The 15,343-nt window shown below is 41.1% G+C and overlaps 1 protein-coding gene across 1 annotated transcript; it reads left to right on the forward strand.

Moving 5' to 3' along the window:
• The first annotated feature begins 1,846 nt into the window (after positions 1-1,846).
• LOC103603900 (olfactory receptor 2M3-like) lies at positions 1,847-2,782 on the forward strand. Its single transcript, XM_008588474.1, has one exon. It carries the CDS (start codon positions 1,847-1,849, stop codon positions 2,780-2,782), a length of 936 nt encoding a protein of 311 aa, XP_008586696.1.
• The last annotated feature ends 12,561 nt before the right edge of the window (positions 2,783-15,343 follow it).

The following is a 15,343-nucleotide window of genomic DNA, read 5'->3' on the forward strand; positions in this document are numbered from 1 at the left end:
CTCTCAATTTTTCTGTGATCTTGAAAATGCTCTAAAAATAAAATCTACTCAAAATAATCCTCTGTAGAGGACTTCTAAAGGCCCTTTCCACATCAGCGCCTGGTGTACTTTAAAAATGGGAGTGAGGTTCAAGGGAATTACCTCACCAGCTCCCTCTGTAAAGGGTCATCCAAGCCCTGAAGCCCAAAGGAGTAACGCAAGCGTGAGGCTCTGCTGGGGAGAAGCAGTGTGAAAGAGTATGGGGGCACCCAGGACAGCTGCTGGGGCTAGGAGGGTGTCCTGTGGGCGTGGGATAGAGGAGATAAGGAGCACAAAATGTTTGGAAAAGGAAGCCAAAAGCTAGGGATGACATTTATCTCAGATTAGCTCTAGGAGGCTCTATAATCACAACCTGGTTCATGGAGAACACATTGACGTTCATTCAAATGGTCATCATCGTGATTCAAGTGATGGCTTCTATGTGGGTCAAATTTATCCATATTTATCAACTACATGTTTTACTCATTCATCTGGGTATTTTAAAACTCTCCAAATCATGAGTTGTAAACTCATACATCTTCATCAAGCACATTAAAATAAACAAACAAAAAATAGTGATGCAGACAAGTGTGAGTTAATAGGGGTGTGGCAGAAGATGAAACAAATGGAAGAATGCAGGAATCTTCCCAAGTGGTCAAATTATGTTTTAAGATGTGCTGGTCAAAACATCTGAGATAAGATATAGATTTTATCTATCAGCATATTAGCATGCAAACTTGGTCACTGAGCCACTGGCATGTTGGATTGCAAACAGTACCTGTGACTAGAAAATTTGTTCAGCTTTTATTATTAAATTTGATTTAGAATAGGTGAAAAAGTACTGTATTTGAGGCAATTATCATTGAGTGGTATTGATCCTTAGTATGAAGAAAGTATCTCTGAAGTTATGTGATTACAGATGGGTCAACGACTCAAACACTTCCTGTTCCTCTCAGAGAAAAATTTTCACCCCTCCTAATATAATTGAACTGACGTGCTATTCTCCTGTATATGGGAGATGTCAGCTGGGGTTACCATGACCTTCCAAATTTGAATAAAACTGACACAAATGTATGCCACATGCGTAAGTAAGCCTCAGCATTTCTTCAAACTTTCTGTGGGCTCCTTGGAAGATAAGGCTTTAGGAGGGGACTGAATATCTCCAGCTCCTAATTGTGGCTTCTGCTGACATCATTCCCTGTATGATTCATGTTGTCAATCCGTGCGTGCAATTCCTTTTCTGTATCACAGCAGACCATGACAGATATTGCCCCTGCCCTGCTCTCTCACTCCACAGGTGCACCCAACAGAAGGCTATATGCGTGGCAGACTCTTCCAAGTTCAAGGATAATGAAAGGTATTTATGTATAAACAGCACCCACACACAATATTAACCTGAATAATAGGCATCACTGCTCTTAAAAGACATTTGGGCACCCTGGTCCTGGGAATTTCTCACTAGTCAGTATTCTCTAAAGAATCCATTCAGTTCTTTTTGACTTCTCTCCTCTGGTATGTTTATGTTTGCACCATCCCTAAATCAAGGTTAATGTTGCATGCGAAGCTTTTAGATATCCCAGCCTTCAGCCTCATAACTCACCTTTTATATCCAAAGGTATTTCTCCAAAAAGAGAGTTTCTTCTCTAATAAAAACTCTCATCTCAGCTGTTAAAAAAATTTCTTTTTTCTTTTTGTTTTTCTTTTCATTGATAGTGATATTCAAAGAAAGTGTTTTTGATAGTTATGAGAAAAATAAAAACCTCATAAGCACCACACAGTTTTAACTGTTTTCTCCACACCCTCTAGCTCAAGTCTGGGAGAACAGAACATGGATAGAGAGAATAAAACCTTGAACTACTTCCTTCTCTTGGGACTTTTCCCAGAGCTGCAATATACCAGCATCCTCATCACCTCCATCCTTCTTGCCTACGTTGTTGCCTTCACTGGGAACACCATCCTGATTCTCTTGATCTGGGTGGACTCTCACCTTCACACTCCCATGTACATACTACTCAGCCATCTCTCTCTTATTGACTTGGCCTTAATTTCCACCACGGTCCCAAAAATGGCCATCAACTTTTTCTCTGGGAAGAGAGACATCTCAAAAGTTGCCTGTGGAACCCAGATTTTCTTCTTCTTTGCCCTTGGGGGTGGTGAGTGTCTCCTTTTGACCCTCATGTCTTATGACCGCTATATGGCCATCTGCAACCCCCTGAGATATCCAGTTATCATGAACCCCAGAGTCTGCCTGCAGATGACTCTAGTGTCCTTGGGTGGAGGTGTTCTAAATTCCCTCATCAATACCATTTACACCATGCATTTCCCCTTCTGTGGCTCCAGGGAAATCCACCACTTCTTCTGTGAGATGCCTGCTGTCCTGAGGCTCTCTTGTGCGGACACTTCCTCTTATGAGATGGTGGTGTCCGTCATCTGCATTGTATTTGTTCTTCTTCCCTTAGGACTTATCGTGTCTTCCTACATGTTCATCTTTCTCACAATACTCCGCCTGAATTCACGAGAGAGCAGGAGGAAAGCCCTGGCCACCTGTTCCTCCCATCTGGCTGTAGTGAGCCTCTACTATGGGCCGGCCTTTATTATCTACATGACCCCTCGCTCCTTTCACACTTCAGAGCAGGATGAAATATTCTCCATGATTAATACCATCTTCACGCCCATGCTCAACCCTCTCATTTACAGTCTGAGGAACAAAGAAGTACTGGCAGCTCTGAGAAAAGTAATTAACAGAGGATTCACTTTGAGGTAGAAACAGGTAACCTCCCACAGCTACAGAAACTATGGATGCACAAGATAGATGATGAGCCATGTCTCTTTACTTATAGCCCCTAAGAGGTAAATATTTATTCCCTAAGATATCCCCTTGGCTTTAACTCACAACTTAGCAGAATTGATCAATGAATATGAATATCTGGGCATGACTGTGCCACGGATGTCTGCCAGCTGTGTGAGAATAAGAAAATTTATTTAACTTCTCTGTGCCAATTAAAGAATTAATCTTGGCCTTGAAGGCCATTTCCAGATCTAAAATGTTCCCTGATTCTATTCTCAGATTTGTTGGTCATAACTGTAGGGATTTTGTATCTACAAGGGAGAAGAAGTTTCTACTGAAATAGTCATCTCTAGTAGATTCTGAGTTGGAGACATTTCCTGAGTAAAACTGGTCAAAACAATCTCATCAAATAAAATATGTCAAAAAAAAGTGTTGACCCCATAGTTTCATATTATGCAGACCAAACAAAGAGTGTTCTATGGACTAAATATTGTGTTTTCATGTGACGGTTTGAACATCATGAATACACTAAGTTCAAGGTTCTCAAAGTTTGATGAAAGCTTCTGATTCAATCTACTAGAGTCTCCACAGGATAATGCCCTTTGTCCCTCCTGCTCACTGTTGCCATCCTGCCTGGTCAGTGTTCTCCACATGCTACTGATTAAGTTTTACTGACTTAGCACATGAGGTTAGAAACAGACATCATTTCTCAAAGTATACATACTCGGGTAAGACTATATTCCTCTAGTAGCCTCAGAGCTCAGTTTGAGTTGTTAATTTAATGAAGGAAAGAGAGAAAAAAGAGGAGAGAAGAAAACGGAGAAGTGTTCTTTAATAGTGGGATTTGCCAAATATCGGCCACATCATTTTAAGCATGTGCTATTGACTATAACTGGAAGTAGTCAAGAGAAAGGGCTCAGCAGAATTCACCACCATCCCTACTTTAATGAAGAGTAAATTAGTGGTCCCCAAAACCCAGACATAGACTACCACCCAGAGGCACTGTAATGGTACAATCAAGGCAACTTAGCCTGAGTCATGATGGCTGAATTCTAATGCTGATCATAGCAGTCATTAGTCTATCACAATGGCTGCAATCACAGCGATTATAACTTTCAACAACGCTCACGTTTGCAAAGTTCTCGGTGCATTTCAAACTTACCTGGACTTTATGAACTATTTTTTCAAACTTGGGTAAATAGCATCCCACTTATAATTATTGGTTTTTGTTTTACTTGTTTATTGAAACAATTGATCAATCTTAGGGTGGGGTACAGAGTTGAATATCAACACCTTAGTACGATGGGTAAGGATCAAATCAGGACAATTAGCAGATTTGTCATTACAAACCATAATCATGCTTGGTGTCTATTGACCAATTTCTCACTAACTCCCCCCTTTCTCAACTCTAGCAACCACAGTTCTTGTCACTCATTCTGGAAGTTCAACCTATTATTTCAGTCTTTCTTTCTTTCTTTCTTTCTTTCTTTCTTTCTTTCTTTCTTTCTTTCTTTCTTTCTATCTCTTTCTTTCTTTCTTCCTTCCTTCCTTCCTTCCTTCTTTCCTTCCTTCCTTCCTTCCTTCCTTCCTTCCTTCCTTCTTCCTTCCTTCCTTCCTTCTTTCTTTCTTTCTTTCTCTCCTTCCTTCCTTCCTTCCTTTCTTCCTTTCTTTTTTAGTTATTTGCTTTTACCTCCCACTTATGAGTGAAGACACATGGTACTTCTCTTTCTGTGCCAGGCTTATGTCTCTTAACATAATTTTCTCCAAGCTCATCCAAACTGCTGCCAATGGCAGAATTTCATTCCTTTTTATGGCTGAATAGCATTCCATTGTGAATAGGTACTACATTTTCCTTTTCAAGTTGTCCATCAATGGACATTTAGATTGCTTCCATATCTTGGCTATGACCTGTGAAATAAACACAGTAAATAGAGCTGTGATAAACACAGGAGTGCAGGTATCCCCCTTCAACATGATGATTTCCATTCCTTTAGGTATATGACCGGTAGTAGGATTGCTGGATCATCTGATAATTCTATTGTTTGTAATTGTTTGAGAAACCTCCACACTGTTTTCCATAATGGCTATACTAATATACAGTCCTACCAAAGTGTGTAAGTATTCCCTTTTCTTCACATCCTTGTCAGCACTTGTTATTCTGTCTTTTTGATAGTAGCCATTCTAACTAGGGTGAGATGATATCTCCATGTGGTTTTGATTTGCATTTCCCTGATGCTGAATGATGTTGAGCATTTTTTCATTTGTCTGTTGGCCATTTGTACATCTTCCTAAAGGAAACACCTATGCAGCTCCTTCACCCATTTTTTATTGGGTACCTTTTTTTTTTTTTTTAACTGTTGTTTGACAGCCTTTTATATTCTGGATATTAACCCCTTATCAGATGAATAGTTTACAAATATTTCCTCCCATTCTGTAGGTTGCCTTTTCACTCTGTTGATTGTTTCCTTTGCTGTGCAGAAGTTTTTAGTTTGATACAATCCCATTTGTTTACTTTTTCTTTTGTTCCTTATGCTTTTTGAGTATTGCTCATGATGTCTCTGCCTACTCCTACTTCCTGAAGTGTTTCGCCCGGGAGTTTTATAGTTTCAGGACTTATACTTATGTCTTTAGTCCATTTTGAGTTGATTTGGGTATATGTTGAGAGTTAAAGCTCTAGTTTCATTCTTCTATATATGGATATCCAGTTTCCCCAGCTCCACTTATTAAAGAGATTGCCCTTTTCCTAATGTATGTTCCTGAGGCCTTTGTCAAAGATCAGTTGGTTATAAGTACATGGATTGATTTCTATGTTCTCTATTATTTTCTTGGTCCATGTGTCAGTTTTTATGCCAGTACCATGCTATTTTGGTTATTATAGCTTCGTGGTATAATTTGAAGTCAGGTACTGTAATGCTTCCACCTTTATTCTATTTGATTTTATGTTTTGTTCAGGATTGCCTTGAATTGAATCTGTAGATCACATTGGATAGAATGAACATTTTCACAACCTTAGTTCTTTTCATCCATGAATGCAGAATGTTCTTTCATCTTCTTGGGTCCTCTTTAATTTTTTTTTTATTTCATACCTAACAGTCATGTTACTGGTGATAAGACATTTGATTCTGCCACATCCCTTAATTTTTTTATTGGTTCAGAATATTCATGAGATACAAAGCTGATTGTCACCCCTCATGCCCATGATGTGGGGGCCAGATTCATACTGGCTGTATACCCATTACCACCAATTGCATTTGTATCCCGTGTCCCCCACCCAATTATCCCCAACCTCCCTCTCCCTCCCCTCTTCCCTCCACTCCACTTCAGAGTCCAAGGAATGTTCTCTCCCTCTGCAAGTCCAATGCACTACTGTGGTCTTTCTTTCCTTCCTTCTTTCTCTCTTAGCTCCAACATATGAGTGAGCACATGTGGTATTTATCCCTCTGTGTGTGAACAGAGCTGCGATGAACATGGGAATGCAGGTATCCCTTCCTTTCTCTGTGTAGATACTCAGACGTGGGATTACTGGATCCTGTGGTAGATTTATCTGTAATTGTTTGATAAACTTCTATACTGCTTTCCATAGTGGCTGTACTTATTTACAGTCCCACAACAGTGTAGAAGACTTCTGGGTTCTATGGAAGATCTATCTGTAGTTGTTTGAGAAAACTCCATCCTGTTTTCCATAGTGGTTGTTCTAATTTACAGTCCAACATGTTAGAGTGTTCCCTTCTCTCCACACAATAGAAGAACATGTAGATGTGGAAATGTTTTTTGTTAATTAAGTTACTTACAAAATGGCCTTCAAACAAATTCATTTTCTAAAAGAAGAATTGGACGCAACAGAGCAGTGCTGTGGACTGAGGAACAGCCACTCATAAAAGCAGGAGTCGAGGTTCTTCATAATTGGGAGTTTCTGGTTCAAAAATTGTAGAAGTTTCTTCATGAAACATCTAAGCTTCATTCCAAGAAAAAGTGACCATAAAAATATTTAAAAGATGTACATACCATCAATTTTTAACATGTACTAAAATAAATAATATATAATTTCAAAATAATGTTTTAAAACAGCTTCAAACAGAGCTATAATTTACTAGTCAACCTGAAACGCCATTTATATAGTGACATTATGTATTCAAAAGGAACAAATCAGTTTTTCAAAAACAATTGTAAAAAATGACTTCCCTTTTTACACCCAAGCAATCGGATGGGTGTTCAATGTGTGATAATGAATAACTCACTCTGTCTCTGTGCCTGCTTTACGATCTTAGATAATTAATTTTACTCAGACATACAAAAAAATAGTAATGTCTAGAAAATTGTGGAGTAGGCAGCTCCAATCCCCCATCCCTACATGGAAACACCAAAAAAAAACAAAAACAAAAAATTAAAATCAGAAACTGTAAGAATAAACTTTGCAAGAATTCTGGAAAATAGTCAAAGGTTTATAGTAACCAAGTGAATGCTGAATCAAGAAAAAAGCAATTTAAAATAATAGAAAGGGTTTATAGCATTTTTACTTCCCCTGCACCACTCCCTCCATGGCTCAGCAGCAGTCCTGAAGACAGCAACAGTGTTCACAGTGCAGGAACATGGCCTCTGGTTCAGAAGAGAGTGAAGCAGAGCAGACCTTATGGCGAAATCACTGTTTGCCTATTCTAACCTGTCTGGGCTACCTGAAGGACTGATGAAAGACATTTGTCTTTGTTTCGCCCAATTCAGAACCCACTCAGCATGGAAAACCAGTAGGCATTACTCAAAAATATTGTAAGGCAATCAAGAAACCTAGTCAACTAGGCAAAATATTATGGTTAAGACATACAGTAGACCACCTACAGCCTGAAAAGGTGAGTTTCTGTGGGAAACTAGGGAATTCAAAGGTGCCCCTTTATGTAGAGGGAGTTTAGAAAGCCATGTGAATATCCAGGACAGGACACATGCTGAGAAAAGATCTGAGAACACCCTAATCTATCCTCACTGGTTGAACTATAGGCCCAGTGCAAGAAGGAAGTAAAGACTAAGTCAAAATTATGAATGGTTTGACTACGTGTTAAAGAAATTCCCAGCACAATACCAATTGGAAAAGAGTGGATTCAAGCTAAACCTTAAACAATCAAGAACAACAAATCCTGAGGAAGGGAGACAATCTGATTTTCAAGGTGTTACACATTATAATATTCAATGCCCATTTTTTTAAATATAATATAACAAACTATACAAAGAAACAGCAAAGTGTGGCTCATTCTACAGAAAAAAAAATGTTGACATAAACTGTTCTTGAGTAAGCTCAGTCATTGAACTCACTAGAAAAGACTTGAAATCAAGAGTCTGAAATATTGTCAAAAAGTAAAGTATATCATGGCCAAATAACTAAAGAACCAGGAAGACTACATATGAACTATATTATAATATCAATACAGAGGTATAAATTATAAAAGGAAATGAAATTGAAATTCTGGAGCTGAAAACTACAATAACTAAAATAAAAATATTTACTAGAAGGGTGTGGGGAAATAGAATAATTTAGTCAGGCCCCCTCGACATTTCTTGTAAACAAGTTGTGTTTGGGTGGAGTTAGTGTGCATGTGCACCCATGTATCTTTTTAGTTTGCTGCTATTGTGTGTTCTGCAGTTTGTGAAGCAGGCTGGCCAGCAGAGCTTGCAACTAACAATAGGGCATGTTTACTCTGCTGGCAGCTGCTCAGTTTCAGTTTCTCTTTGGACTTTGCCAGTAGCAGTTGAGTTTCTGAGTTTCTCTGTGGACTGCTTGGCTCATAGTGTTGTGTGTGCTGAATAAAGACTATGCCTTCTTCAACAAAGGCTCCAAGGACCGTTTTTTCCAATTACCTAGCTCATAGACCTATGTGTGAAGGGTTTGTGAATGAGCTCAAGGGGTCTGTGAGCACCAGAGACCCAGCCCTAGCTCTACAATGGGTTTAACAGCAGGTTTGAGCAGGCAGAAGAACGAATGAGCCCATTTGAAAGTAGGATTATTGAAATTATCCAGTCTGAGAGGCAGAAGGAAAAAAAGAATGAGGTGAAAAAACCCTAAGGGACCTGTGGAACACCCTCAAAAGGACCAACATATTTGTTACGGAAGTGCCAGCTGCAAGCAAGAAGCAAATCATTACTTATAAGGGATCCTCAATAATATTAACATCTGTCTTCTCGTTAGAATCCATGGAGGCCAGAAAGCAATGGGAACACATATTCAAAATGCTGAAAGAAAAAAAATTATCCAAGAGTTCTATATCCATAAAAACTCTTCTTTAGAATTAAAGGAAAAATTAAGACTGCTATGGTTTGAAAGTCCTGTCAAAACTCATTGAATTACGAGGGTGGAAAATCAGACTGTGACATTTGAAAGGTGGGGACTTTGAGAGGTGATTGGATTAAGAGGACTCTGACCTCATGAATAAATTAATCCATTCATGGATTAATGGTTTAATAAGTCATCAGGGAGTTGACTTGGAAAGGAAGAAAGAATGTGAAAGGACATTCTTCCTTAGTCCTCGCTATGTGACACCCTGAATTTCCATGCCTATATAGAAAATCCTTTCCAGGAAGTAGGCCCCCTCCAGATGTGCCTTCTGGATCTTGGACTTTTCAGCCTTCAAAACTAAAAAATAAACCTCTATGTTTTATGTGTTACCCAGTTTCAGGTATTTTGTTATAAGCAACAGAAACTGGACTAATACAAAGACATTTCCAGATAAACAAAAATTGGTAAACCTTCCCTACAAGAAATATTAAAGGGATTCCTTCAGCCTGAAATGAGAAGACACTAAACAATAATTTACAGCTATATGAAGCAATAATGAACACTAATGAAGGTAACTACAAAGGTAAATATAAAAACTGGTAATACTGCACTTTTCGTTTGTAATTCCCCTTTTTCTCCTATATTATTTTAAAGGCAAATGTAAAAACAAAAAATTCTAAATCTATTCTAAATCTACATTAATGAGAACACAATATATGAAAATGTAATGTGTGACTATAGTAATGTGGTGGTAGAGAGAAGGAGATGTACAATATCAGAGTGTTTCCATGCTATTGAAACTAAATCGGTATTGTTCAAACCAGGTTACTGAAAGAGTTTGGATGTGCTGTCCTCCCAAAGCTCAAGTGGAAATCTGATCCCCAATGTGACAGTGTTGAGAGCTGTTTGAGTCATGGGAGAAGATCCATCATTAATGGATTAATGCTCTCCCTGAGGAGTGGGGGTGGTGAGTGAGCTCTCACTCCATTAATTCCCAGGAGAGCTGGTTATCTAAAAGACCCTGGCACCTCCTCTCTCTCATTCTCTTGCTTCCTCTGACCATGTAATCTGCTTGTACCCACTGGCCGCCTGCTGCTTTCTGCCATGAGTAGAAACAGCCTGCGGCCTGCACCAGATGCAGCCATCCCAGAATCATAAGCCAAATAAACCTCTGTTCTTATAAATTACCCAGTCTCAGGTATTCTGTTATAGCAACACAAAAAGGACTAATACAAAAAATTGGGGTATTGCTATACACATACCTGAAAATGTGGAACCAGCTTTGGAACAGGGTAATGGGCAAAAGTTGGAGGAGTCTGGAGGACTTAGATGAACACAAAAAATGAGGGAAAGTTTGGAACATTTTACAGATTGGTTAAATGGTCGTGACCAGAATGCTAATAGAAATGTAAAAGCCATGCTGATGATGAGGACTTAAATAGAAATGAGGAACTTGTCGGGAATTGGACAAAATTTCACTCTTACTACACCATAGCAAGGAACTTGGCTGCATTGTGTCCATGCCCTAGTACTTTGTGGAAGGTGGGACTTAACAATTGTGAACCAGAATGTTTGATGGAAGAAATTTCTAAGCAGCAGAGCATTCAGACAGTTGCATGGCTACTTGTGACAGCCTATGCTTATAGCAGCAAAGACATGATGTAAAGCCAGAATTTAAAAGGGAAGCAGAGCATAAAGATTTGGAAAATTTTCAGCCTGGCCACGTGGTAGAGAATGAGAGAGCCCTTTCGGGAGAAAAATGCAAGGGTGCAGCAGATAGACTGGTTGCTAAAGACATTAGCTTGGAGATGAGGTAGCCAGGTACTGGGAGGACCACAATTCTAGCTACTTGGAGCCTAGACCCCTGTGCCAGACCCAGCAGCCAGAGTCTCTATGTCTGGAGGCACTACCTGCATTCTACAGTGCTCACTTGGGTACCAGCAGGACAAAAGCATAACCTTCCTGGAGCCTAGGACAGACAAAAAGACAAGAACCCAGTGTCTCAACTCACTCAGTGCCCTTCCCACCAAGGTGAGCACACAAACTTGCCTAATGGAAAATCCACTAGAGTTAAGTAGTTCCCCACATTCAGTCTGCCTTGCAAGCCCTGTGGGGGCTGCCTCCACTGGTGCCTACACAGCCCACAGCTAACCCAGCAGAAACCCCACCTCCCACCAGGACCCTCCACATGCTCACACAGGCACTGGCAGAGCCACAATACCAGCTATTTTGAGCCTAGACCCCTAGGCTGGACCCAACAAGCTTGAGTCCCTTTGTCTGGAGGCACTGACTGCATTCTATAGCTCTCACTTGAGTGCCAGTGAGGTCAGGGTTGCCTGGAGCTTAAGACAGACAGAATGACCGAGATCCCAGCATCTGAACTCACTCAGCAACCCTCTCTGCCAGGTGAGCAGGCAAACTCGCTGAGCCGAAAATCCTCTGGAATAAAGTGGTTCCCCACATTCATGGCCCACCTTGCACAGCCCTTGAGGACTGAGCCTATGGGGATCTAGCCTAATGGAAGCCCTGCCCTGCACTGCGACCTACCATGAACTTGCAATGGCACTGGCAGGGCCACAATACCAGCTATTTGGAGTCTAAACCCCTATGCCAGACCCAGTGACCCTGAGACCTTCTGTCTGGAGGACCTGCCTGCATTCTGCCACACTCATCAGGCACAGGATGGACAAAGGTTCAGGCAGGACCAAGGCACAGGCTGCCTGGAGCCTAGAACCGACAGAAGGACTGAGACCCTAGCATGTGAACTCACGCAGCATCCCATCCCCAAAGCAGGCCTCTATAGTGCTGCTGGGCTCAGCTGCACCCTTGCAGGCTCACATAGAGCTCAACAGCAATTGGTCAGCAGCTTTATCTTCCTATAGAACACCTCCAGAGAGCTGAGTCATTCACCCAGGCTTGCTCCAGGCTCAACAGCTGAGTCAGTGTCCCTCTACAGAGCTCCCAGGATCCGTTGCCTTGGTGTACATCTGCTCTCAGACAGACAGTGGATAAAGTAGGGATTCTGACACCCCAGGACAGGCCTCTGCAAAGCTGCTGGCCTCAGCTGCACCCTTACAAGTTTGCATCAGGCTAACCAGCTATGAAGTGGCCACCTTTAGAGCTGCCAGGCCCTGTGACATCTGTGGAACCTTGGAGCTCATGGCTACCTATGGCTACCTCAAGTTTTTTGCTTTCCAAATTCTGGTGCAATACTCCTTGGTAGCTCCCAGCTGTGCCTCAAGTGGCCCAGGTGCAGTGTACTCTGTAATGACCACCATTCTGCAGGGCACAGGTGGTAAGCCTTGGCAGCATCCGTGTGGTACTAACCATGCAGACACACAAAGGATACCAGCTGTGGAGACTTTCAAAGAGTTCAAAGGATTCCCAGAGAGCCTTGAGGCCCAGACAGAGAACTGTTGCAGGGGCAGGACAGTGGCCCCACAGGATGATGTCTAGTGAAAACATGGGAGTGGAGCTGCCCCTGAGGCCCCAAAACTGTAGAGCCACCTGCATGAAGTTCCAGCCTTGAAGTGCTGTGGGCACACAACTCCAACCCCTGAGACCTGTGGCATGAGTCGTGTCCCATAAAGTCATGAGAGTGGGGTTTTCTGGAGTCTTGGGGACCCAACCCTTACCACAGCATGTCTGGAAGGCAGACATTGAGTCAAAAAAGATTTTACTCAAGATATGAGAAAGAATGTTGTTTGCCTCGTTGGGTTTTGGCCTTACTTTAGACCTGTTGCCTTTTTCTTCTTGCCCATTTCTTCCATTTGGAATGGGAATATCTATCCTATGCCTGTCTCACCACTGAATTTTGAAAGCACATAACTTGTTCAATTTCACGGTATCAAAGCTAGAGAAAAATTTGCCTCAAGATGAATCTTACCATGAATCTCACCCATATGTGATTTAGATGAGACTCTGGACTGGAGTTCTGAATTGGTGCTGGAATGAGTTAAGACTTTTGGAGGTATTGGGATGAAATGAATGTATTTTGCATATGAGAGAGACAAAAATATTGGAGGTCAGGGGTGGAATGCTGTCATCTGAATGTCCCCAAAATTTATGTGTTGAAACTTAATCTCCCCTAATGTTAGGTGATAAAGATGTTAACTAGCTTGATTTCATTACTTTGCAATGTATAATATATTAAAATATCAACACTGAACAACATAAATATGCACAATTTGGGGGGCAGGGGGGAACCATGGACCTTAGTGTTATCAGCACTGCACTCTAATCAAGTGAATTAACCAGCCAGCCTGTACAATTTTTATTTGTCAGTTACACCTTAATAAATTTGAGTGTGGATTAAATAAATTGGGGGGGGATTAAATAAATGAATGAATGAATAAATAAATATAAATAAAACAGAATTATCATGTAATCCAACAGTTCCGCTCCTAGGTGTATAGCCAAAAGAATTGAAAAGAGCGTCACAAACAGATACTTTTTGTCAGTGTTCATAGCAGCATTATTCACAGTAGCCAAAAGCCGTTGTGAATAGGAACAACCCAAGTCTACACTGACAAATGAACAGACAAACAAAATGTGGTGTATGCATCCAACGGAATATTACTCAGCCTTAAAAAGTAGTGAAATTCTGATACATGCTATGTGAATGAGTCTTGAAAACATTATGCTAATGAAATAAGCCAGATACAAAATGACAAATATTGTATGATTCCAGTTATCTAAGAGGTATCTAGAATAGACAAATTCAGAATCAGAAAGTAGAACAGTCATTTCTATGCACTGGGATAAGGGGGAAATGAGGAGTTACTGCTTAATGGGTGAAGAGTTTCTGTTTTGGATAATAACAATCTCTTAGAATTAGATAGTGGTGAAGATTGTACAACAGTGTGAATGTAATTAGTGCCACCAAATTGTATCCTAAGTGATTAAAATGGCAAATTTTGTTACATATATTTTACAACAATAAAAATATATATATTTTTTTTTTGTCTTTTTGTCTTTTTCCGTGTCCGGCAACGGATCGCAACCCTCAGTGTTGCCCCCGTACCGGACCAGGGACCGGCAGCGGGATCACAACCCTCGGCGTTGCTCCCGTGCCTCGCTCAGCCAGTGAGCGGGAACCGGTCCGTATGTGGGATCCGAACCTTCGGGCGGGAGCGCCGCTGCGCTTCCCAAGCGGCGCACTATCCAGTGCGCCACCGGGCCAGCCCCCAATAAAAATATTTTTTTAAAAGGCATTGTCTGGGCCGGCCCGGTGGCGCACTTGGTAGAGTGCGGCGCTTGGGAGCGTGGCAGCGCTCCCACCGAGAGTTCGGATCCCATATAGTGACCGGTCCGCTCACTGGTTGAGCGAGGTGCGGGCGCGACACCGAGGGTTGCGATCCCATTGCCGGTCACAAAAAAAGACGGAAAAAAAAAAATGCATTGTCTCTCATCACATTAAAAGCTCCAACAGCATTATTTTTTGGTGCTTCTTGAGCAGTTATGAATCTATTTGTGGCAATAGGACATCTACAACAATACAATGTTCTGAAATAGAAGTTCATGGGCATATTGGATGTAATCTGGGGTATCTGTTCATTCTCTGTAGGAGTTTTCCAACATACAAACATTTTAACTATACTAAAAATAATAAAATAAGTTAATACAAGAATATCGAATCTGAATTTTAACCCCTACACAGTATACTTAAAACAAAGATTCTGAAGCCCCAAGTCTGACATTTCCAAGCGCTGTGACCTTGGATGTTACTTAGTATTTCTACCTCCATTTCTTTGTCCATAAGATGAAAATGATAATAGAGCCCACCTAACACAGGGTTGTGGTGCAGAATAAATGCACTACAGTAGATAAAGGCTGGCACATGAACTCCTCTCTTATCCATGATCTCACTGAAGCCAGCAATAACCCAATGTTATACTTTTAATGAAGCATTTTTCAAACTGGAGCCCATGGTCTCAAGTTATAGAAAAGCATAGCTTTAAAAGATTTATAGGTGTCACATGTGTAATACATTTTCTAAAGTTGTTAAGGAGGCTCAGTAGAAAAACATGGGCCGAGCCCGTGGCGCACTTGGGAGAGTGCGGCGCTGGGAGCGCAGCAGCGCTCCCACCACGGGTTCGGATCCTATATAGGGATGACCGGTGCACTCACAGCGCTCACTGGCTGGTCTCAAAAAGGACAAAAAAAAAAAAAAAGAAAGACAAGAAACAGAAAGGCATAGGTATACTCTCGCCAGTTATGCTATATACCACTCCATTCAAGGAAGAAAACACCTGCAAATGAAAACCTCCAAGGATAAA

The sequence above is a fragment of the Galeopterus variegatus genome, unplaced genomic scaffold, assembly GCF_000696425.1.
Source record: "Galeopterus variegatus unplaced genomic scaffold, G_variegatus-3.0.2 Scaffold4859, whole genome shotgun sequence".
Classification (NCBI taxonomy): Eukaryota; Metazoa; Chordata; class Mammalia; order Dermoptera; family Cynocephalidae; genus Galeopterus; species Galeopterus variegatus.

Bases quoted from the DNA above. Each gene is read 5' to 3' on its own strand.
- LOC103603900 (XM_008588474.1), top strand. From the start codon at position 1,847: ATGGATAGAGAGAATAAAACCTTGAACTACTTCCTTCTCTTGGGACTT.